Source organism: Lygodium microphyllum, chromosome 4 (genome assembly GCF_053477565.2).
Source record: "Lygodium microphyllum isolate KBCC chromosome 4, Lygodium_microphyllum_v1.1.10, whole genome shotgun sequence".
In the NCBI taxonomy this organism is placed as follows: Eukaryota; Viridiplantae; Streptophyta; class Polypodiopsida; order Schizaeales; family Lygodiaceae; genus Lygodium; species Lygodium microphyllum.
The window spans coordinates 128142821-128169180 of NC_141138.1; the positions used below are offsets into that span (position 1 = coordinate 128142821).

At 39.6% G+C, this 26360-nt stretch overlaps 1 protein-coding gene across 1 annotated transcript; it reads left to right on the forward strand.

Annotated features, from left to right (window-relative positions):
* The first annotated feature begins 3591 nt into the window (after positions 1–3591).
* LOC148037611 (ribosomal RNA-processing protein) lies at positions 3592–23797 on the forward strand. The gene is made up of 4 exons (XM_087676563.1): positions 3592–3776; positions 22380–22485; positions 23092–23200; positions 23395–23797. The coding sequence occupies exons 1-4, from the start codon at positions 3652–3654 to the stop codon at positions 23586–23588; spliced, it is 534 nt and encodes a 177-aa protein (XP_087532689.1). The 5' UTR covers positions 3592–3651; the 3' UTR covers positions 23589–23797.
* The last annotated feature ends 2563 nt before the right edge of the window (positions 23798–26360 follow it).

Consider the following 26360-nt stretch of genomic DNA (forward strand, 5'->3'; position numbering starts at 1 on the left):
GATATTCCCTCTAGCTTCACTCATGCTTACAAAGTGATGTGTCTCCTCCAAGAGATTTGTGTTTTCTAATTGATACACTCCTCCCCTTTATATACTAGTCGTGGAGGCCTTTGCTTTTAGTATTTGTAGCTTATATCATTGATGACTAACACAAAAGCTATCTAATTTGAGTGTTTTTTTCTTAAATTTAAAAGTATCCATGTTTTTCAAATTTTAGAAGTCCAAAAAAAGTAAAAACGTGGCCCATTCATACTTACGTATAACTTGTGTGTAAACATGTATGTATACTTGACAGAACTTAAAACAGCCCCATAACTTTTGATCTAGAGCTCAGAATTCAGATATGTTTGAACCTTGCAATTAGGTGATGGGGTCTACAATTTGCCACTTAATTTTATATTTTTAAAAATGGTAAAAATATTAAAATTCAATCTTTATGATTTTCCATAAGAAATCCCTACTAATATCTTGAAAAATTCAATAAGGCAAAGCATTCGATACTCCCTCATGTTACTACTCTTGAAGCTACTAATGTGTAACAAAACACACATATTTGATTACTTTTATCACTAAATATTACATGATATCTAAGGTATGAAGGCGAGTACATTACAATCGAGTGGTGTGGAGACATGTGGGCCGACTATGCTCAACAGGGGGCTGAGGACCAATTGGTGCCTTAGGCACATTGTGGAGGGGACATTGTTACATTAGCTAAGTATCTAAGTTTTTATGGTTGAGGTCAATAAGACTTTCAGCCAAAAAAACAGTCGAGTTGTCTAATTGACCAAGGGTCTGGGAGCTATGGCTAAGGGCTGTGTAGTCTAATTGGCCAAGGGCTAAGAACCAAATGAATAAGGCCTTGATACACCTAGCAATTGAGTTGAGGGCCACGTTGTAGGGCCAAAGTGCCCTACAAAAACAAGTCTAGGGGAGATAAGGCTTTGATTGGCTAAAAGTTGCCTGCATGGGTGTGGGGCTTGAGACTAAGTGAGCATGAGATTCATGCCAATGGTCTTGGTGCTTTGCCAAAAAAGGTGAGGTAAACAATGACTATAGAGAGCAAAAAACCCTATGCAAAAGAAAAACAAGGACAAGATGACTCATCATCGAGAGCCATTGAAGCCATACACGTTCATTCGGTAAGAGATGGAGTGGAAGATGTCTTTGCCACAGTTGAAACACCCTCCCATCTCCTTCACCTCCCTTCATGAGCAACAAGTTCTTTTCTTCTTCTTCTCTCTTTAAACTTCCTTGCTCTTCAATCTCACAGAGATCCAAATAGACTTCTCAAAAAGCACAAGAACTAAATCCCAAAAGTAAAAGATAGAAATTCCATAAAAGCAAAAGCTACAGATTTGATTTTTAAGCCCCCTGCTTTTATTAAGGCCCCTACTTCCATCCTCCTCAATTGTGGACTACAGAGGTTCAAAAGTTCTTAAATTTTCATAACTTTTTAATGTTAGACTTTAGTTTGTGACTTTAGTTTTCCTGTATTTTTGTCATTTGTACAAAGTACAAACATGAAATAAAAATCCAAACCCACAATGAATTGATCTCTTCTCAATCTTATCATCCTAAACTAATTCGTGTAGCATTTTGGAGTGCAAGCTCTTATTCTACCCCCAATGCAGAGAGTGTCTACATTATCAATTGGTTTTGTTGGTGTTGAGAAGGGAACCAAAATGTCAAAGCTTTCTCAAGCTTGATGCCAAACTTGATGGAATCCTTATTGTTTCAAGTGCTCTAGTCAATGTAGTTATGGCTAACTCTCATGTAACCATTACACACCCTCATGAGTACTATATCAAACCCATTGATTTACATCCTTGTTATAGTCTATTTGCGAAGGCTCCTTGATGGCTCCATGATTCAAGCCATGTTCCACAAGTGCACTCCATTTACATAGCTCTGATAATTACAAGCTCACTTTGCAAAGAAGAAGAAGAAGAAGAAGAAGAAGAAGAAGAAGAAGAAGAAGTAGAAGAAGAAAAGAGGTGAAGAGCTTCTCACACTAATCCCAAACTCTTCGTCTCTCACACTCTCTCCACACAAGCAATTAGAAGGTAGAAGCAATAAGAAAGAAGAGAGCTCTCTTAAATTTGGACATCACAAGAATGAGTTTATCCATTCACTTTTTGACTTTTATTTATAGGGCAGATTAGGCAACCCACCCCTCCTTTTGGACCAAACCTAGACCTCCTTTTTGACCTTTATACATAGGGTACATTAGGCACCCCACTCCTCTTTTTGGTTCAAACCTCGACCTCCTTTGATTTATACATGCTTCCTTTGTTTAATTGGTCTTTCTCGATCTAGTACCAAAGCTCCATGCTTGCAACATCTCATGTTCGATATGGTCGATTGTCCTAAGTAAAAAAATATTTTACAACTTGCACGAGAGTGAGCTTGACTCTCTTTTAAAATATAATTGACATATAATGTCCTTTGAAAAAATACAGGTTTCCAAAAATAAAAATCAAATTACAAGTGTGCAAGAATATAAATCTTTGATAGACTCGAGAAATAATCTTGGCATGGTTAAAAAATTAATTTGACCTTATTTTCAATGCTTGTGCTTTCACTTTTGTTACTTGATTTCTTGAATTCATGTGGCTTTTTGACTTTTTGCCCTCGCTTTTCCAAGGAGAGGTTAACACAACATCTTTACTTATGATGCATGGACTGAGATTGACCAACCTAAACTCTACTCTTACTCACCTACATCTTTAGCATGCCCACCTTTTAGTAATGAGATCATCTTCACACCTCACACATTGCACCCACAAGCACTTTCATTGCAGTTGAGGTATGCATGCTTATAGTCTTTTGTGCTATTTTTGCTCCTAACTTGTCTTTGGTAGGTTGACACTAGTTGTTATAGGACCTACCAATTGATCGGAGTGAAGACTTGGATCGCTTGGCTCTTCTTGGTTGCCCTTCTTAGATGGGGCTTTATACTTTGGAGAGAAGGATGCATGGTTAGTTAGAGTGGATTGTGAAGAAAATGAGATAATATAGGTGAGTTCACTGTGCCTCGAAGCTAGTTTTGTATTCATGCTTTCTTAGGTTGGAGAGAAGAGAAGGATACATGGTTAGTTATAGGGGAGTGTTAAGAAAATGAGATGAGAGATTGTCACCAAAGTGAGTTGCAACTTTTGAAAGAATGGAAGTCCATCCAATGTCCCTATTATTGTGTATTTAGCCCAACATATACATAGCTTGATTTGATTGACAAAACTGACTCTTTCTAGTTAAGATACTTGGCACCTTGCAACAAAAACCACAGACTAGTCTCCAATAAAAAGAAGGAAAAATTGATCCAAATGACCACATAGTTTGTGAACATCCCCAAATTAGCCCTCAAATATAAACAATTGCCAAAATAATGTTGCATATTTTTCTTAATAGTGACATTTGTCTCCACAAATCGTAAGCTTTTTTATATTGTTTGCATATAATACCATCAAAATCCTCATTATATCATCCTATGACTATTTTTGGTAATTCCAAATATTAAATTACCATGGTAATTTTGGAGGGGATTTTAGGGTATTTGGTCGAAAAGGAGGGGTGGTTTGGTAAATTCCCCTGAAAGAACCATTTCTGAGCTCCGTATTGAAGTATAATTCTATTACGACAAGAGCATCCATGGAAGAGGACGAAGGTTATGGCAACGAAGAGGGGCCTCCGCGCGGTGCAGTAACTCGCCATCTCTCCAAGAGAGTGCGAAGGAACAAGGGCTTGGTCGTAGTGTTTGATCCGGACGCTCGCAAGTAAGTAAAGTAAGATACAAACTAATCGTGCCACGACCGCCTTTTTTTGTATTGCTTGAGTTGCGATTGTCTCGACATAACAGTATGCATGTCTGTGGACAACTACGTTTAGCTTTTTGCTTGCAGTTAGGTGGTTGGTTGCAGGGCTCCAAACTGAATCTGTTACTGGTTCTCTCAATTTCCGAGAGAGGAAACTGATTCATGAGTTTGGTTAAGTTGCCACTTCTATTCCGGACAAAGAACCTATTGGTACCTTAGCCTGTACATTCTACAGTAGGAACCTTAGTCTACACATACGTCTGTGGTGTATTCTTGCTATCCCCAATTTGTGCAATCGCTATATCTAGTTTGGCAAGATGTTCCTGCATGGCCTTTACGAACATCTGCCTATGAAAATAGATCAGTGCTTATCGAGAGTATGGCTGAAATTGCAGCTGATCTAAAGGAGCAGACACTCGTCATCATAAATCAACTTAAAGGGGGTGTGGCCAACGGTTCATTTGAAGGTCGTATTGTAGGCCCCCACTCCCATAATCCTTGTCACTCTGCCCTTAGAAAAAATTTGCAAAACAATACCCACAAGTTGTTCATTGCTACTCTCTACCTACCTATTTGCTTGTGAGTTATAAGGAGTTGTCTTATTGCATTCAATCTTAAATGATACTTCAATGAGCCTCTTAGAAGAAGAGCAAGCCAAGGAAGAGTCCTCCATGTGATGGATGCCAAGGATAACAAACTTGGTCATAAAGGTGGAAGCATATATGGATGAAGAGGCTTCTTTGCTCCATTCTTCACTTTTGTACTAAGGTGAGGGCACTTCTATCATAAGAGTGAGGAGCAGCAGAAGCAAAGAGACGGTGCTGATAAAAGAACTTAGAGAGTATAAACTTGGAAATGGAATCCATACACCAAGGCTCAAGAGTAGTACAAAGGTATGGGCTGAGTGTAGCCAACAAAATACAGCAATCTCTCTCTCCAATGGGAGTAGGGTGCTCATATTTGATGAATATTGCAGCGGAAGAGTGGAGCAGCTTATGAATAGGCAAACATAAATACATCAAATAATGTAGTTGGCCAACATTTAATATGGCTGCAAATACCAGTCAGCCACATTTAATTAACTTGACTCAAAACTGAAATGCACTCTAATTGGGGTTCTAGCATTGAGGGTAACCACATTGGCACCCAAGATATGCATACTGCTAATACCCTCTTTTAGATAATGGGTAATTAGTACAATAAAATATAGAGTGCTTAAGGGATCATCATAGTATTTACAAGAAATGACAATCAAATAGGACCATGGATACCCAAGTAGCTGGTGATCAAACCACCACAAAGGTGCCTTGAAAGGACATTGATGTTGATGTTGATGCCGATCATACTAATCCTTGACCAAAGAGAGTAGAAATAGTTGAATCTCAATGCTTATAATGAATTCCTTGCTTTTAGGTAGACTACCAAAGTATCCTCTCATGTCCTCATGTGAGAGTAGGCTAGGAGCAAAGATCGCTCTTTGTCAAACATTTCTTCATGAACCTGAAGGGTAAACTAGCTCCAAGATTTAAATTTGCTAGTCAATGTTGTGGAAAGTTGCACTTAGGATCCATCATACTTGCTATGGATGAGGCTTAGATGTCCTACCACCACCACCACCCTCTCGTACCCCTTTGGCATTGGAGAATTGAGAGGGATAACAGTACTCCTAGGGCTCAAAAGTTGAAGAGGTTGATGCAGCCTAGTTACTTGGTTAGAATCAGAGTTTGAATGTGAAGATGACAATGACTCATTGGAGGAGTCCTCCTCCTCCTTCGGTTGTGTGTTTCTTACAACAATTCTTTTAGAGATGTTCCTTTTTACCTTGATGGTAGCACTAACTTTTCTTCTTCTTCTTCTACTTGTCACTCCTTTGTGAAGCAACAAAAGCATCATATTTGCCACCAGAACGAGATGATAACATTTGTGTAAATGCAAATAAGCCTCATACTCAAGCAACATATAGGTCATGATCAAAGCAGATCGGTGTCACCGACGTTTGAGCTTGTAAGGAATTAGACACACCATTTTGGAGGTAACTTGTAGAGAACAATCCCCACAAGATGGACTTTGGGAAGGGTGGATGGTAAATTGTGAAGCTGATCTTGTATCTGTGTCATATAAAGAAGAAATGAATGAATTGTGTAAGTCTCCTTGAATTAGATATTTTGTAATTGTCCATAGAGAGTCATAGCTTGCATGATTGACGGATCTTCGTACATAAGCTTTAATCTATCCCATACCTCGAAAGATGTCTTGTAGGACATAACTATAAAGAAATACTTGTTTGTAGATAACAGACACAATCGTATGACAAAGCATAGATTGATAAAGGACACAATTAGGGTTAGGGTAACTTAGAGATATGAACATTAAAGATGAATAATGAGTGAATGAATATATACGATGCTCAATGCAGCAAATACATTTGCAAACTGAATATTTATCCCGAACTCTCGTGTCTCTAGGGTTGGGATAGAGGGTATGAGTTGGAGAGTGTGTCATACTCCGACTGATTTCAAATTGCAACAAATAGGCTATGAAGGAGTTTAGCACAATAGCAAATACAATCCAAAAAGAGCTAGGTTAGTGTTAGACAGGCTAGCCAGAATTAACAAAATGCAGGTTGGATGCTAATGTTAGTTACTGCCAACAACAAAGGGATAGGTAAGGAATCTTGATGCTTTGGTACTAGTGTTAGGTATGGAGCTGATGTGTGCCTAGTAGGCTATGGAGGATGAAGCTCTTTCATGAGAGAGAGAGAGAGAGAGAGAGAGAGAGAGAGAGAGAGAGAGAGAGAGAGAGAGAGAGAGAGAGAGAGAGAGAGAGCTCTTGCAAGTACATAACAAGGTGAATAGATTGATGTGATAGTTTGGATGATAGTACAAGTAATAGGGCCTAAATATATAAATTGAGATATCCATCTACACCTTTGACCTTTATTTAATGCTAAGTGGTGTAAAAGGTGTTTATATCTAAACACACACTTTTATACATCATAATGTGTATTCATACATGGGGATAAATAAATCTAACACAAACCAATGCACACTTATGCAAATGTACAGTTTCAAAGCTGTAGTGAAAACCATATCCATCTATATACCAACTATAGTAACCAGTATACTAAATAGTAACCTCATGGCAGACACACTGTTGGTGGAGTATCTTGGATGCATGCTAAATACATCCGAGATCCACTATATACGAGAGCCATCCATCACTGGAGGATTGGAAATTCTACCTCTCCCTTGAGCATTGGGTAATGTTGTGGACCCTTGCTTTGCTGAACCTAATTGAGCTTGATCCAAATATGGCTCTAACTGAAATGCCTCGAGATAAAACTACAACAACAAGTGAGGATGGTTTACCCAATCTTTTTTTTCCATCTACTTAGCATCCATTGGTAAATAGTTTTGAAACTTTATCAAATACCTTTTGGAAACTTTACCTTTGATCTTTCTCTCTTATACTTAATTTTGTATACAATCTCTCTATCTTCCATCTTTTTCAACCTTGCCTTTTTAAAATGCAACAACACATAATTGCCCTATGTAAACTGCAAAGTACGTCTATTGCGATTAATTGCCTTCTTTTGCTTCTCTTGAGACCTCTAAAGAGCATACTTAACATTTGCATAGGCTGCATCTATATTTTCTATATACCAATCTGGCCTCAAAGATTGTGTCCTTTGTATGCAAAATAGGGGGCACTTTTTTGCCAACTTCCATAACCTCAAATGGAGGTATTTTAGTGAAACTATGCACTATATTATTGTATGCAAACTCTACCAAAGGCAAATACTTTTTCCACTCTGACTTATGCTTAGATACATAGCATCTCAAGAGGTTAAGCACTATAGAATTTACCTCTTTTGATTGACCATCTGCTTTTAGATGAAATGACGAATAAAATTTCAGCTCGGTACTTATATTTTCACTCGATCATTGATGATCGACTCTAGCATGCCATGATACTCAAACACATGTTGCAAAAATAAGCATGCCATACGATCAACCTTTATCTTCTTTCTCACTAGAATGAAATGGGCTTGCTTATTGAACTTGCAAACAATGATTATGTTGGGTGTAAAGTCCCTTTTGATGTAAAGTCCCTTAATCTCCGTGTGTATAAACATATATGGGTGTGAACACACCCTTATTTGTACCCTAACATATAAATACATTTTATTTTTTGTGTACCATGATTGTTGGTACACTCATCTTGGGATTCTCACTCTCACTCTCAACATTGTTTTTACTCCATTTCTGTCTCGCATTTCATTGTGCACTCATCCCAACAAACTGCGGCAAAGGTGTGCACACTTTTCGAGGCAGGTGAGAATCTGTCAATAGTGCTTCAGGCTCGTTTTCTGCTCGCACAGGTTGGGTTGTCATTTTTCAGACACAAGCTTGTGAACATGGAGTTGGATGAGTCTAAGCCAACATTGGAGCATTGAGTGTTTTCATAGGGATTTTGAGTCAGCTGCAAGACTTTGGTTTGCAGCCCTTCAATGATAAACTGAAGGCTATTTTCTTATTGATGACTTTGCTTGATGGCTGGGAGTCTTTGGTTGTTTCACTAAGCAACAACCTTGCCTTAACCTTTGATGGTGCTAAGGGCTCTATTGTCAATGAGGAGATCAAAAGAAAGTTTAGTGTAGAAAGCAGTGGTTTGGCCTATCATCCTAGAGGCAGGTTAGAGAAGAGGGGTAATGCAAGAAATAAAGGCAAAAGTAGTAGTATAAGCAAGAGCAAACAATAGGATGTTACTTGCTATCAATGTGGGCGTAAAGGGCATAAAAAGCCTGATTGCCGGTACTATAAAAAAGAGAAAGAGCGAAAGAAACAAGGAAAGAAAAAAAAAGCTCCCTCAAAAGAAGTTACAAAGGCAAATGTTGCATCTGTGAGAGTGTGTAACGGAAGGAACATTGAACACAGAGAGAGAGAGAGAGAGAGAGAGAGAGAGAGAGAGAGGAAGCAAAAAATGAAGGAAGAAATACTGCACTGACTGAAATGAATGCTGAATACAAAGCTGTGGACTGATCAGTCCTTGCACGCAGCCCGGAGCATTAGTGAGGGCACCAGATCAGGCTGATGATGACGGTAGCACTGAAGATGGAGGAAGACGACGGAGTCAGAGTGTGCACCTGCCAAGGAAGGAGGGAAGATGATACTCTAATTGACTGCCAAGCTTGAAGTGGCTATAAATAGCCAAAAAACCCAAAAACTGGCTGACTTGAAATTTGAGGCCAAAAATATGTCTAACCAGCATTTAATGCTGGTAAAAATGCCAGGAATGCTCAGAAAAATCCTAGAAAGAGTAGACAATGTCCGACAGGTAAGGCAGGTTGAAGAATGTAGAAACTGCCCTGGGAAATGTATATAAAATCCCGATTGGAGGAGAAAATGCATTGAAATGCAATAAACTGAGTGCTCTAGAATGAGCTACCTCCTCCGTCAAAACAAGTGATAGATAAGTCAGAGCTCCTAAAGTCCTCGTCTGACTCAGACTGAGGCTCACATGCAAAAGATGACAAGGCATGACAAACATGACTGCTAACACCCCCTCTCAGATCCTGGATGTGGTGAAAGGCCAAGGGAGAAACGGATCTTGGGGTGGCAAGAAGAATACCAATGTCGATGAAGTTCATCGATGAAGATTATCGATGAAGAAACTCCTCGCGATCTTGGGAAGCCCCCTCTAAAATAGTAGGGGCCAGGAAATCCACAACCGCATCACCGAGATCATTGCCCTCTGAAAGGGATGGGGGGTATGAGGGAACCACCAGAGGAGAGGGTGGGGGATGGGAAGGAACCTGTGGAAAAGAGGGTGCACAAGTGCGAATGGGTGTTGCAATAGACAACTGCCTCAGAGGACCTTGCATAAGAGAAGGAGAATATAGCCTATAAAGCCCGCTATCCTGCCAACCTATTGCAATAATAGCCCCTGTAGAAGAATCCTCAATACAAATGGCTTGCTCGGTGAAGACAACTTGGGTACCAAGCCTAGTAAGGCCATAGATTGAGAGGAGTGGAAAACCCAAGTCCAGAACATAAAGAGCCTGGGAAAGGGAGCTCGACGTGTAGTCGAAAAATAAAGGCAAAGTGCCAACACCATAAATAGGCACCGAAACAATGTCACCAATAGTGATTGAACCCTTAGAAGGGCATAGATCCTGCAATAAATCACCTTGGGGAGTCATATGACTAGAAACTCCACTATCAACCAGCCAAGGCCTCTCAGAAGATGAGGCAACCACTGAAGAAGGCTCCTCCAAGTCGACAATATGAAGGAACATTGACTCATGGGTAAGCGCCGGAGTAGAGGTAGAAGGCTCGGATGTTTTAGTTCCATCCTTCTCTCCTGGACGAAGGTGAGGGTACTTCTTCCAATATTTCTCCTTTGGATGTGTCCCCTTCCCACAGTATGGGCATTTAGGCTTCTTTGAGTCGGAGTCAAAATCTGAAGAACTCTTCTCTTTTTTAGCCTGTGACTTCCCTTTCTTTTGTGCCACCCCTCTTGAACCTGCAACAAAAGCTTTGGTGGAGGTGGATCCACTTTCTACCTCTTTGGCACGCTCGTCATGCTCCAAAACAAGCGGGGCAAGCTCCTCCCAAAAAAGCTTCTCACGGGTTCTTGATGTAAGAAGGTTGGTGTTAAAAGACATCAAATTGGGGAGATGGCAGCTGAGGCAAAAGAATCATGGCCATATTCTTGGAAGAGATTATCCTGCCAAGGGACGCAAGCTCATCCCTCATGTCCTCAAACTTGTTGATGTGATCCTTCATGGAAGAAGAATCATCAATAGCGAGCATCTGTAATGTCTTCTCAAGAGTAATCCGATGGGCAAATGTCTTCTGTTGGTATAAAGAAGCACACTTCCATTGCTTTCCGCAATCTGTGCACATGCACTAGGACAGAATCCTGTAAAGATGCAATTGGAGTATATAAGATGAATACTTGAGGGTAATACGCCAAAGAAATCAATAGGATTAAGCTACTTGATGATTCTCAAATGGTGCTGAATTTATTTATTGATGACACTAACATATTGTGAAAAATGATGGGACATCAATTAGAAACGTTTGGAACTGCTTGAATACCTTATGTCTGGCATTTGGCTCTAGGATAAATCATAACAAAACATGTACGAGGAGTCTAATCAAGCTTCCACCCCCTTTCTTGGTTGATTGATCAAGGCTACAAAATCACCACCACCACCACAACAACAACAACAGTCAACAGCCCAAACCACCACCAACAACTGTTAGAGATCATAGCCTGCACAGTCGGACCAGCAGCTGCACAGTCGGACTGTGCAGTCGGACTGCCACGTGGCAGTCCGACTGTCTGCAGCCCAGTCGGCTGCATTTAATGCAGCCGACTTATTTCCAGGCTGCGCCCCATTTCTGGCGCCCCAGTTCGTGGCAGATTTCGACTATTTAATAGTCGACACTTTCAGCAGTCTATACACTCTTCTCTGACGCAGATTACAGACTGGTGACGCGCAGTTTTCTGTCTCTGTTCACAGATTTCAGACAGCAGACAGTGCAGACTGCAGCAGACTTCGAGGTGGACAGCAGGTCGCATCGTCGAGGTGGAGACACGCAGTCCAGCGCACTGCGCCCGTGTATATCTTTGTATTCAGCATTCTATATACAGCAGATCTTCATCGTCCACTGTCTCTTTCTCTCCCTTCTCTCTCTGCGTTCTCTCTCTCTCAGTCCTACGCTTCCGCACCGCTGCACTCTGACAACAACAACAACCACGCCCAAAAAAAAAAAGGTGCTTGTTTTTTGGTATGAATTTTTACGGTACGGTACGAACCGTATAGTACAAACCAGTTCATACTACGTACGAGTGCAACTATGCCTTACATGACCAAAGCGAGTAGTTGGAACCATCAAGCCGGTCTTCTTTGGGAAAAGAAGGGAGTATGGGCACTTGTATAGAGGTTGCCATGGAAGGCATATGAAGGCCAATAGAATGAGCCTTCAGAGAACGGGGAATAGAGGGATCTCGTACAAATGGGCTAGGTGACCTCCGATCGTCGCGTGAACTAGCACGAAAGTCTCTCTGTCTCTTAGAGGAAGGAATAGAGACATCCTTTTGAGTCAACAAAGAATTGGTGATAAGACATCTTTGTATATATTTGCAATCACCAAATAATCTGCAACTAACGGCAGTCAAGATGGAGCCGCCTATGTTAGAAAAGACCTAGAAGATGCTGTCACTTGCAAGAGGAGAGAGAAAATGCTGCCGCCTGGAGAGAAAAAGTACCGCCTATTCTCTAGATGATGACGTCTCCTCTGCTAATGTGGACGACCTCCTGTTGGCTGCGTTTGATGCAAACGCAGGCTGCAAACACCTAGAAAACTGTTGCCTACTCCTAATGCTGCAAAATAGCAAAATACAGGTACGGAAGGTTGTGTTTCAGCCTGGACAGCATTGCCAAGGGCTGGAAAGGAGGGAAGAAGGGCTGCACTTGATGGTGTCCTCCTGTGCAATGGAAGCTCTTCTCCGTGCTCTCAGGTAGGTTGTGATACCATGTGAGAGTGCGCAACGGAAGAAGGAACATTGAAGAGAGAGAGAGAGAGAGAGAGAGAGAGAGAGAGAGAGAGGAAGCAGAAAATGAAGGAAGAAATACTACATTGATTGAAGTGAATGCTGAATACAAAGCTGTGGACTGATCAGTCCCTGCACGTAGCCTGGAGTGTTAGTGAGGGCACCAGATCAGGTTGATGATGACGGCAGCACCGAAGACAGAGGAAGACAATGGGGTTGGAGTGTGCACCTACCAAGGAAGGAGGGAAGATGATAATCTAACTGACTGCCAAGTAGGAAATGGCTATAAATAGCCAAAAAACCCAAAAAACTGATTGACTTGAAATTTGAGGCAAAAAATATGTCCGACCAGCATTTAATTCTGGTAAAAATGCTAGGAATGCTCAGAAAAATCCTGGAAAGGGTGGACAATGTTCGATAGGTGAGGCAGGTTGAATAATGCAGAAATTGCCCCAGGAAATGCACATAAAATCCCAACTGGAGGAGAAAATACATTGAAATGCAATAAACTGAGTGCTCTAGAATGAGCTACCTCCTCCGTCAAAACAAGTGATAGACAAGTTAGAGCTTCTAAAGTTCTTGTCTGACTCAGATTGAGGCTCACAGGCAGGAGATGACAAGGCATGATAAGCGTGACTGCTAATAGCATCTAGGTGGTGGAAATGCATAGTGTACATGCCTTAAACTTTAGGTCTAAATGGTGGATTTGGTTCTCCTATAGTTCACATGTGATCGAGTAGCACTGGGTTCCAAAAGCCTTGTTGTGAGCCCAAGGATACTATGAGGGTCACATCCTGCTGTGGGTGTCTAACTGTGAAGTGCTGTATGCTCAATCTCATGTCCCAAAAACCAAGGCTCAAAAACGTCAATCAAAACAAGAAAAAAGAAAAACAAAAGGATGGGTGCTTAATCCTTGAATCCTCAAATGGTCTATCAACCCAAAGCTCAACCAAGAGTCCACAAACAACCGCTCATGAGTAAGCTCGTGCGCCTAATGACTCGAAGAACTCTTTGACATTGGAGAGATACTTGTTGCAGCCTCATTCAATGATATAGATGTTATGGTAGCACGAGGTGATATGCACATTACCAAAAAGGAGGTAATTGATGCTTTACTTTTTGCTCGTGATGGGTTGTCTCAATCATGGATAGTGGATAACGGTGCCTTTTTTCATGTTACTCCCTCTTTGGAGTCATTTTCAGAATACACTGCAAGTTGCCTAGGCAAGGTTTATTTGAGCAACAACTATGCATATGAGATAGAGAGTGTAGCTACCATGCACTTGGCCTTGAAACCGGCCAAGAGCTAATTTTACAGGATGTCAGATATGTACTTGGTATAAAGAAAAGTCTATTGTCAGTTGGGTAGCTTGATGCAATAGGATATTTTACTACTTTTGGTGGTGGATCTTGGAAGGTCCACAAGGGCTCTATGCTGATTGTTAAAGGTAGCAAAAAAGAGACTTTATATTTTTTGCATTGTGAAGCATTACCTAGTAAGTTTTTGGTTGTGGCTGAAGTTTACTCACAGATGGAACTTTGACACAAAAGACTTGGCCATATGAGCAATAAAGACATTTAATGATAATGATTGCATAAATGGGTAACATGTGAAGTCTCCTTATTACTCTGGTATCGTTAAGAAGTCCAATCTCTTGATTTAGTACACTCTGATATGTGCACTATGCATGTTATTTCATATGGGGGTGTACGATACTTTGTGTCATGAGGACATGTATTTTTGAAACCTCACTTGACATGTAGATTAATTTTTAATCACATGGTTAAGTAAATGTTGCACATGTGAAGTGTAACTAGGGCTAGAGTAAATTTACGAGTGCGAGACTCGAGAAAATCATGGGATGTCAAAGGCAAAAGTTGCGATAAGTTATATCGCATGGGTACTTGGTGGTATCTGGTGCGAGGTGTTGGTCTAGGTCATTCATTTGGCCTTAAGTGTCAGTTGTGTGACACTAGAGAAGTGACATTTAATGGTATCTAATGCCAATCTAATGGTCAAAGATGGCGCAGAGACACTCGGGAACGAAAGTTGCCTAGCCAATTTAATTATTGGTCAATCAGATTATTTTTCAAGGCATCGAAGTAATTATTAGATTAATTTTCAGTATTTAAAGATTGAAAAGTAATATTTAATTATGGATAATGCTGGAAAAACCATTTGGGAAGGCTACCACTTGTAAAAAATGCCCATGCAAGATTGAAATACGTCTTTAGAGCTTGGAGAGGCATTTTAGTATATTCAGCCTACAAGAGAGAGGGAGGAGATGTTGCTGGTTTTATTTGCAGCGATTGGAGGACCTTCTGAGGTAGCCAGGGACAGGAGAAGACCAATCAACAGAAGGTGACAACATCTACCGATTGTTGAGATAGGGCAACAGCAGTAAATGATTCATATTCTTTGGTTCTTTGCATCTACAAGTTGTTGAGAGAGGGCAGTAGCAGTAAATGACAAATTTTCTTCAGTTCTTCGTGGAGAGAAATTTCTCTCCTCAGCATTCTCTCTCATCTCCTAGGCTTTCTATAGCCTTGCTTCGAAGATTACAGCATTGAGATTGCCAGAGGTTGAGAAATTTCAGATTTCTTTGTTGTAAACCCTAATTTGCAACATAAATTGGAGTTTAGCAGTAGCCTCGAAAAGTGTGTCTGAAATGGGAAGCTGTTTTTAGTCAAATTGAAGTTATTTTTAGTCAAATTGAAGTGGAGGGACAAGCAAATCAATGAATTTGGGGCATTTTTCATCTTCATCAAAGTGGATGAAGGCTAATTGACTGGCCGAATTAAGGGGCAAATAAGGTTGAAGACTTGCTGGTCATTTTGGACAGTAAGGGGAGTTGGAATAGCGAAAGGGATTGGGAGAATCCCATTGTACATCTTCTTCTTCTTCAATTAAGTTAAATAAATACCGAAGGGATACCAGTTTTGGGGCCAACAAGGTGTCAATTTCAATTTTATAGTTTTGTAATAAATGTTATTACTGTAACTAAGTTGTAATTAGGAAATTACCACCCATCCACGAAAGGAAGACTGGTTTTATGGTTCCATTGTCGGGATTATCAATCAATCCCTTGATTTGGTACACCGAAGGCACCTAATTGCAAGCCAAACCTTTGTGCTAGTGCTGATTTTTACTCTCAGTCGAGAAATTACAGCAATATATCTTCATACAGTGAGATGGGCTTAAGCAACGATGATGCCTCTCAACATGAACATTCACATGGGAATGAAGGAAATGCAATGCTTGACCTTGGATAGTCTCAGCTTGTAGAGATTGCTGCTATAGCCGATGCTTTGCTGTGTGGGAAGGGTTTAGGCTTTCTAGAGAGTGGGGAGGAGCCAAATTAAAAGTTGTTTAGGGCTAAGAGAAGGGGCAGACCTGAAAAACAACCTGAAAAGTGGCCAAAACAACAAAGAAAGGGCTCGAAAACATTGGCATGTAGGGAATTGATGGGTGTAAATAAATGTTTTATTTGTGAATAGGAGGGTCACATTTGTAGTAGTTTGTGAATGAATTCTCAGATCAGTATAGTGATCAGTTTATGATTAGATTATGCTCAGTTTTCAATGGTTTATATTTGGTTCCATGGACAACAGTATATGTTATGATGCCATTGGTGTTTAGCCATGGTTTATGCTTGTTTATGCCATGCTATGGTTTGGTTTTGCCAAATGAGTTGAGCTCATGAGAAATAGATATGTCATATCATAATCTGACAATGTTTTTAAGATTATTTGTGAGTCTTATGTTATGTTATGATTGGTTGGTAATTTTTAGAATGTGTTGGGTATATAGAATGGTTGAGCAACATTGTGCAATGTTGTGTTAAGTATGATGCCTTGTGGAAATTTCAATCCACTAATTTGCTTTTGATACATCTGTTAGTGCAATCGAGGATGATTGCAAGGATTTTAAGGGGGAGGGCTGTCATGAGGATATGTATTTTTGAAATTTTATTTAACATGTATATTATTTTTTAATCACATGGTTAAGTAAATGTTGCATATGTGAGATGTAACTGGGGTTAGAGTAAATTTACGAGCCCGCGACCTGAGAAAATCATGGAATGTTAAAGGCAAAAGTTATAAGTTATGCCGCATAGGTACTTGGTGGTATCTGATGCCAATTATTGGCCTAGGTCATTCATTTGGTCATAAGTGTCAGTTGGTGACACTTAGAGAAGTGGCGTTTAATGGTACCTAACACCAATCTAATGGTTAAAGATGGGGCAGAGACACTCGGGATTGGAAGTTGCCTAGCCAAATTAATTATTGGCCAATTAGATTATTTTTTAGGGCATCAAAGTAATTGTTAGATTACTTTTCAATATTCAAAGATTTAAAATTAATATTTAATTATGGATAATGCTGTAAAAACCACTTGGGAAGGCTGCGACTTGTCAAAAATGCCCATGCAAGATTGAAAATGTCTTTAGAGGTTGAAGAGAGGCATTTTAGTATATTCAGCCTGCAAGAGAGAGAGAGAGGAGATGTTGCTAGTTTAATTTGCACCCATTGTCTAACAATACAAATCATTGGGTAAAAAGGTTTACACATGTTAAAAGGCAGCCATAGAGGTTCCAACCATCTTTGGATTGTATTTTATTGACTAATGAAGATGAGCCTCTAGGCACAGTCATGTGAAAACAAGAGAAAGTGGAAGCTTGCTATGTAGGAAGAGATGAAGTCTCTGTATGCAAATAACACATGGGAGCTTGTGCCTTTGCCCAAAGCGCGTTTGGTTGCTAAAGGTTATATACAGAAGGAAGGCATAGACTTCCAGTAGGCTTTTTCACCGATGGTGAAGATGACTACGCTCCGTGTTTTGTTTGCTCTTAGTGTATCCTTGGATTTAGAGTTTGATCAGATGGATGTGAAGACTACTTGTCTTCATGGTGACCTGGATAAAGAGTTGTAGATGAAACATCTCGAAGGTTTTGCTATTCTAGGGAAAGAGCATTTGGTTTGTAACCTGAAACGTAGCTTATATGGACTGAAACAAGCCCCTAGACAATGGTATAAAAAGTTTGATATCTTCATGCTCAGCCATGGATTTAAACACAATCATGCGGATTACTGCTTATACACTAAAAAGGTTGATGATGGAAGCCTTACACCAGGTGGTGATACTCTTTGCAGTTACTTTTCTTATTTACTTATATAAATATTTTACTTTTTTTTTCTTTAGTTGTTTGCTTTTTATCCCTAGAGTTCTCTTGGATTAAGCAGGGATCTTTGCATGGCAAGAAGAGGCAGCCATTGCGACAAATTAGACTAATGGTTTGTCTGAGCCTTGGGACTGGTTCCATATTGAATGGGCATTGAAGAATAGAATGTCAGTGGTTTGGGACTGTGTGCTTAGCCATTGGAGATGGTGCAAGACAATGAGCTTGGCCAAGATAAAAGATGCACATGTAAGAATGCCCACAGAATAAAAGTCACTGTAATTGAGCCACATTACACTTGTTGATGTGGTTGCAATGATAAAAATTGTTCAGAACAACTTGAGGAATGCAGGGATTACCATCCCTAAAATTTAGGGAGTTACTATTTTTGGACCCCAAAATCTATTCGCGTCATTATCTTCGTTTTTTGCATGAGGATTAATTCTTTGGTCTATTCTGAGGTCAAATTTTGCACCAATCATGGAGAATTTTAGACCGAAAGGTTTAAATGGGAAAATTGTTATATGTATGCCATTTGTCACAATTTGGGCACAAATTTCCAAAAGAGATAGAGAGAGCATTAAAAAAAAACGTAATAGGTAGGAGGGGCAGATTTGAGCGTGAAGTTTTCAGGGGCTGAGGACAGATTGCTGCAAGTACAACAACTATGGAGAGTACTTCGTCTCTGACTCATATATGGAGGTAGAGCTTGCTCCCTCTGGTCAACTCTCTCTCTATTCTCAAAGGAAATGCTTTGCATGATGGGCTGATTTAATTGAATGTACAGTTCTGTGTTTTCTTTGCACTTCTGCTGAGGCAAGAGCCTCACTTCCAGGTTTGGGAGCAACTGATTGCTTCTGTAATGCAAGAACTAAAGAAAGTGATGACTACGCCACACAGGAACAAGGTTTTTAGCTCTGATTTAGTGTTGTTTGTGAGATTGTTTTACTGTTGGAATGATGCTAGGATCAAAGGGTTTGTAGTTCAACTAGTATGGAACAGATCTGGAATGGAACAAGAATGAGAATAGGTCAAGAAATAGGTGAAAAACAGTAAATACAGAGTTCTGCAGATTGTAGTTCTACACTTGAATTATTGAGTTACGGTCACAGAAAATGTTTTCCTACTTGGGATGTTGTTTTGGATATGTTGTATTGTCCTTATGTAGCTCAAATTTACCCAGAAAGAGATGTTGTTCTGGATATGCTGTACTGTCTTTATGCAGTTGAAACTTACTCAGAAAGGGATGTTATTCTAGATATTATGCTGTACTGTCCTTATGAAGCTGAAATTTACTTAGAAAAGATGAAAGCCAACTGTTCACAGGTTTTGTACTTTGGAACTTTTTTTTTTGTAACCTTCTATCTTTTAATTGACAAAGAAATATCGAGAGGGGTGCCAGTCTTCGGGGCTAATTTGGTGTTGAGCGAGGGATTGAGGTCTCTATTTGTGTGTGTATGTGAAAAGACCAGGTATTAATTGAAGGGACTACTGCTTTATGTGAGTTATAGACCGGTTTTAGATGACATGTTGCATAAGAGTACTTTGAATACTCTTAAAAGATAGCTGAGTTCAGCCTTCTCAATGAAAGATTTGGGGACGGTTGAACACATTTTGGACATGTGCATTAAAAGAGATAGAGGGCAGCACTTGTTTCTCTCATAGGACACCGCCACATACCAAGCTTAGCAAAGCTTGTTGCCTGAAGGATGATGCGACCGCTGATGCTATGAAGGATATACCTTATGCATTAGCTTGTGGTTCTTTGATGTATGCCATGGTTGCAACTCACCTTGACATTGCTCATTAGTAGATTCATGTCTAAACCTAGCGAGCCACATTGAAATGCAATGAAATGTATCTTTAGATATTTAAAAGGTACACAAGAGAAGTGTATATGCTATGGAAAGGGTACACTAGAGTTGCAGGGATTCTGTGTTTCGGACATGGTAGGAGATCTTGAGACTAGAAAATCTACCAGTTGGTATGTCTTTACTTTGGTTGGTGGGGCTATTTCTTGGTATTCAAGGTTCTAGAAAATTGTGGCACTGAGTACTATAGAGGTTGAATATATTTCAACCATAGAAGCTTCTAAGGAAGCTATTTGGCCTAGTCATTTGGTCAAGGATTTTGGTCTCTCTTCACGTACTCCAATGCTTGGTTGTGATAGCCAGAGTGCAATATGTTTGGCTAAGAATGCCATGTTTCACGCACGTACCAAACACATAGATGTTCGATACTACATTCAATAGGTCTTGGATGATGGTCTTGTCACACTGACTAAGGTCAAAACCCAAGATAACCTTGCAGATGTTCGCACTAAGAGTCTTTCAAAGGCTCAGTATGAGCATTGTATCCGATTAGTGGGAGTTGGATAGCTTAAAAGTGCCACTTCGGGCCTTTAAGTGGGAGGTTGTTAGGTGTAAAGTCCCTTGATCTCTGTGTCTATAAACATATACGGATGTGAACACACCCTTATTTGTACCCTAATATATAAATACATTTTTTTTCTTTGTGTACCGTGAGTGCTAGGACACTCATCTTGGGATTCTCTCACTCTCACTCTCAACATTGCTTTTACTCCATTTCCTTCTCGCATTCCATTGGGTATTCATCCCAAGAAGTCAATATCTTATCATTCCTTGCAGGCGTTTTAGGAAGCTCAAAGATAAAAATCCATAGCAATGCTTTGGCAAGGCCTTTCTGGAATAGACAAGGGTTACAATAAACCTGATATCTTTTGCCTATCATACTTTACTTTCCGACATATGATACATGTCCTGACAAATTGCTCGATATCGTGTCTCAAAGAAGACCAATAAAAGAAATGCTTCGATGCTCTAACCGTAGCATCAATCCCTCTGTGTCTTGCATAAGGAGCACACAAGTGCTTATGCCTCTGGCCATTGCAAAGTTGATCATATACATTTGTAAAGTGCGAATCAGCGGTATACTAATCTTTCATGGCATTCAACTTAGTGTGATATACCATAATGATAGCCAAATTTGAGGCTTACGTAGCAATGGATCAGCCACCACATTTTTTTCCCTATCTATATGTATAATTTGAAAATGAAATATAGATCAGAAGTTGGCCCATCTCATGTGCTTCTCAGACAACTTAGTTTGAGTCAAGAAATAGTGCAATGTCTAATGGTCGGTTTGCATTGTGAAATCAGCCCTAAAATATAGTATTTCCATGTCGAAAGTGCAGAAATTACAATAAGCAATTCTTTCTCATAAACTTGCAAATTCCTTTCTACGTCATGGAGAACACGACTCTCATATGCCACAACTTGGTTGTCTTGCATTAAAACAAACCCTATGTCAGTTCCCACATTCATCACATCGAACAACCAATGACTTTCTTAGATTTGGCAACACAAGCATAGGATCTGAAGTCACCTTTTCCTTTAACTTCTCAGAAACTGAAATTTCCATTGTTGTCTACTTAAAAGGCACACCCTTCTTTTCAAAGCATGGAGTGGAGATACAATTTCAGCAAAATTGTGCACATACTTCCTTTAATAGGAGCATAGATTGAAAAAGTTACGGATCTCATGTACATTCCTCAAAGATGGCCATGAATGTATTGCCTCAAACCTTTGCAAGGCCCATTTGAATACCATCAGCTGACACATTGTGTCTCAAAAAGTGGATCTCATGTAATAAAAATTCACTCTTCTTGTCATTAATGACTAGCCTATGCTTGTGTAGCTCATTGAACATAATGTTTAGATGCTTTCTATGCTCTGCCTCATTCTTTGAGAAGACAATCATGTCATCAAAGAAGGTCCCCACAAATCCCCTATGTGGCTTGAAGATGCGATCCATCATCTAATTAAAAGTGGTAGGAATATTTAATTTGGAGAAATTTTAAGTCCAAAAGGCATGACATCATATAACTCAAAAGATATCATGAAAGCTATCTTAGGCAAATCCTCCGGGCTGTGAATCTGATGATACCCACACCATGAACCATCATTTTTCTGCACCAAAAACGCTGGAGAACAAAAGGGGGATCAGATGGGCTGAATCAACCCTTTTTCCAACAGCTCATTTACTCGACTCATTATCTCCTCGTGTTGGCCTGCAGTTACCATAGAGATAAAATCTATGCTATAATCTTCTAACCTTTTAGGTCGTAGTCGCCCCCGAAGTGATCGAGAGAAGGGATCAGTATATATTTTCAGAAATGAAATGTGATCCTTCTCTAACTTAAACATGTTCCCAACATTATAATCCTTATCCTTAGTAAAACGCAAGTACGTTGAAATGTGATTTTTCATTACTTCGGAAATGGCAGCAGCTGATATAATAGGGATAGATCCCCCTTTCAATTTTATATCCAAAATACGGGCCTTGATGGCAACTTAGGGAGAAGAGGAGCTCGCATCCAATCTATCCATGCATAGTTTTTGAACTGGATGGTTGATCTGCTGTTAGCTTAACGTATGATTGGTCTTTTGCTGGGGTCACCTATAAATAGCTGTATTTGGTCACACTGTTGTCTAGACATCCTCAAATGATTCAAATCCCAAGCTTGTGTTGCGGGCGCTGTCTTTTCATTGTTCAACCCTTAATAGTTCATAGTGCCAAGGTTATGATTACTGGAGGTTGGTGCTTGGACATACAGTCTTGAACTCACAGTTTGATTTCTTCCATAATTAAAAAAAAAAAAAACTGGAATACTGATAAGCAGCAGATATCAGTGATTATTCTAGTTAGAGCACGCATGTTTTCTAATGTCTACTTTCCTATTGATGTTTTCTAATATCTACTTTCCTATTGATGTGCTTCATTTTGCCCCTATCGAAAGGCAATTTGTAACAGGGTTTCATAAACGGAAGAAGAAAAGAAGGAAATTAGCAGAAAAACAGAAGCAACTCAAAGTGAGGGAAAAACGCCTTGAAGAGCGGAAAGAGGTTTGGATCTGTGTTATTTTGTAGCGATATTAGTTTGATCATAGTCATTTTACCACTCATTATTCACTAGCATACTTGCCATATCTTTTGTATAAATGCCTAATGGCAATGCTAAGGGTCACGTATTAGGGCCTTTCATTATATTAAGATCCAGTCTAGGTAGTGGCCATATTGAGTTTTTAGCAAGCTTGTATCCCCTGTGCTGTATCATAGTTATGCAAATGAATGTTATGACAACATTTTGCATCAGGGAGATGAGTTGCTTATCAATGCATATTTGATAATTTAAGCCACAAAATAAAGCTAACTTAAAACTAATATATCAAAGACCTGTAGCTGTACACCGATCTTTCTGCCCATCATCTCTGCTGCAGCTTTTGTATTATTTATGCAATGACACTTTTCCATTATCACATTTACAAGTTAAAAGTTGAATTTTAAAATTGAAGAAACCAGCCAGGAACAATACAAAAGTTTTGAGAAATTGTCAGATTTAAGATTGGTGATTTGTTGTAAAAAGCATATTTAATACTCTAGTGGTCACATAGAAATCCAGAGTAAAATAAGGCTAGCAGTAGAACTCTGAACATGCCTTTGTAATATCAGAGGCGACTCGCATTGAAGCGTGCATTGGGCGAGGTGGATTCGAATGAGGCTGAAGAAGAACCTGATGTTACAGATCAAAATCAATCCAATACTGTGCAGTTAGATAATGGTAACTTGTCCTGCATGTCAGTTCTGTCTTCTTAGATGTACAGTAGCTGATGTTGACTGAGCTTTGATATGGCTGCTCACATCTCTGTGGTTTAGTGTCTGAAGAACTTTGATGCCCTGTCTCATTTCCTTTTAGGGAAATGTGGTACACCTTTTCATCAGTCTCTTCAATGGTTCTTTTGCTTTTTCTTGAAGGTACCATAATGTACGAGGACGAGGATATGACAACAATAGTCAATACTCATGCCATAGAGCTCAATGATGATTTACAATTATCAAACAGTACCAAGAAGCCTGAGGCAAGAAAGTTGAAGCACAATGTTTCCAAATCCGAGATTTTGCATAAGCATCGGAATCTTAAGAACCACAAGAAGAGATCAAAACATTAAATATTGAACAATATAAGCAGACTTTCTGCTTGTACCAATGTGATGAAATATCTTTTAAATTGTATATTAGACATATCGTTCTCCATGAAGAAGAATATCTGCTACATGAATTATTGCTCTCAGTAAAATGATCATCATGATGCACAACATTTCCCAAGCTTTGGAAGGAATGTATCAGTTTATATAAGTCTCTTGGACTTGCTCTTTCATTGAGGATTGGGTTTCCAGAAAATTAAGTGGGAGTGAGGTACAACATTTCGATCTAGATTATATGAGGAAGCATTTTGATCCTAATCTTGTTGTGAAGGGTTAATGCAATACACATTGCATCAATCCATTGTTATGTCTTTCAGTTAACCCATGGGGACGTTAACAATTTAGTATGTTGTATTCACTTTCAATTTGCAAATGTTCCTAATTCTGATTCGGAGATTTTCCCTTGATCTAAGAGTACTGTTTGTGGTGTTTGAAATCCCTCCATCCTCACATCATATTGTAAGTTGTTTTGTTGGAAGTACAATGTACTTATTCCTACCTTGAGAGGCCATAATATCCCATGCTTCAAACCAATTACCCATTGGATTTTAAGTTTGGTTCACACTAGATTTTTTTGGAAACATTTTGGAGTATAGTAAGGACATCTATGGAAGAAAAGATGACCAATTGAATAATAGACAGGAAAGTATTTTATGTTTGAGATCTTAAGATTTAAAGCCTATAGGTCTTTAATGATTTGTGCTATATGATCAAGGGCATTTATTTTGTCTTCAATAGTGAAGCTTGTTTTAAGTTTTGTTAATCTTTCCAAGGATCAAGCCTTGAAATTATGGTTTTAGTTCATGTTCATTGACAGTTTGTTGCAACTAAAGAATCTAAATATATAATATTTTGTCAATCCCTCTTGAACATGCTCCTATGTGAATCGAGATGTCATGCAACCACAACCAAGTTTTTCTAAAACATGTTTATATTGAATCAAAAGATCTGAATTTATCAAGCTAATCACAATGGAAACATGATTGGAATTGTTGTCTAGGTAATGAGAGTAATTCTTGAGTTATGTCAAACTTCATTATCATAACTTTTGCAAGATGAGAAAGATGCCTATGATCTTCAAAAAAGACTGGAATTTGCGCTAGTTAAGGTGCAATTTTGTAGGAATTATGAACGAGGAAGAATCATTTGTATCTTTGTAGGTTCATTCTGGCTATTTATATTGCTTTATGTGGTTTCAGCTTGTACTAAGTCTTTGAATTAACAAGGTTCTAGTATATGCCCGTTGTGTTCATAAAGGCTTTCGTCTTATAAGTAAAGGTTGCAAATCCTTGGAGTATTGAATGTATTTTTGAGTTTCCTGGTCATCAGACCATGTCTAATGCACAAAGGCATTGACCAGATGGTCTAACAATAACTTATAAGTTTTCATACCTAAGCTCAAGGAGGACATGCAGGAGCCAGGTGCGATCTCAAAACCTGCACACCCTTCTCTCGCATTTCCATTTAATGTGACTATGAGAGATGTGCTTATCGATAGAGGCATGGCACCTCTGATTTGGTTCAATTCTGAAATCCTTTTGGATTGGGCAGGAATCTGAATTCTATGCATGCATTCATGGGGGAAGTGTATGTGTGTGCGCATGCACATGCTGTTTTGTTTGTATGTGTGAGCAATGTGGAGCTCAATGAGGCATATATTCTGACCAAAGAATCAGAGTCAGAAATATCCTTCAGTGTTTTGCTCATCTTGCATGTATGGAAAGCATGGCAGTATAGAGGATGTAAAAGAGACATTTAACAAAATATACACAAGAAGCACAATACTTAAGATCAAGTAGGTGAACAAGAAGAAGAAAAAGATGGGGGACACAGGTGGAGCAGAGCGATTCACAGTTTTTAATAAGGGCACCCAAGTTGCAAAATTGATCTCTACTAAGCTCCAGGTATCCTCCGCTTGAGATCCTTACCTGCAGATCACTTTGCACAGAAGTTGAATTGGGCGGAAAAAAGCACACCAAGTTGCTATTGAAGATCTCTAGAGGAGGCGCAATTTCACTTTCTTCTGTAATTGCTCTAAGAATCTCAGACGTGTGCTCAGAATGCCCAAAAGTTCCTATGAAATCCCAGGCATTCCTCAATGGCGTAGCAAAAACGCAATACCATTCTTGAAGTCCTAGGGGACTATTACCAGGAGTAGAGGGTACTGATAAGGAGGCCACTAACACAGGTGGCATCCACTCTACGCAAAAGGCACTAGGCAATCAAGCAAATGAGGCAGATGATACCATTGCCATGGCTGTAAACCCCCATGGCGTCCTCCTCCTGTGAGGCAAGCACATCTTCAAAGGAGCGCCATCAATGGTAAACAGAGGGAGAGATCAGGCCTTGCTGCTTGTGATGGCATGCGAAGAGAGGAGCAAAATCATCAATGATGATGATTTATGCCAATGAAGAGGCGTGCAGATTCAAGGCCTTGATTATTCTCAGCAAGATATATACAAAGGCTTGTGTGTATCCGTTCTACGAATAGAGGCAAAGGACTCTTGAGTCTGAGTTTGCAAGCAAAGCATCCCCACGGAAGTCAATGTTTTGCTGCAGCACGCCATTAGTGAAGCTTCAAAGTTCACAGAGGCACGAGAAGGAGAGAGAGAGAAAGCCTGAAGTTGGAAATAGTGATGATGCATACAGGCAGCAAAAGGAGAGAGAATCGATGTATTATCCAATAGAAAGGTGCCATGTCTGATTCGTCAGAGTACCCAACAATGCTTTGGCTAT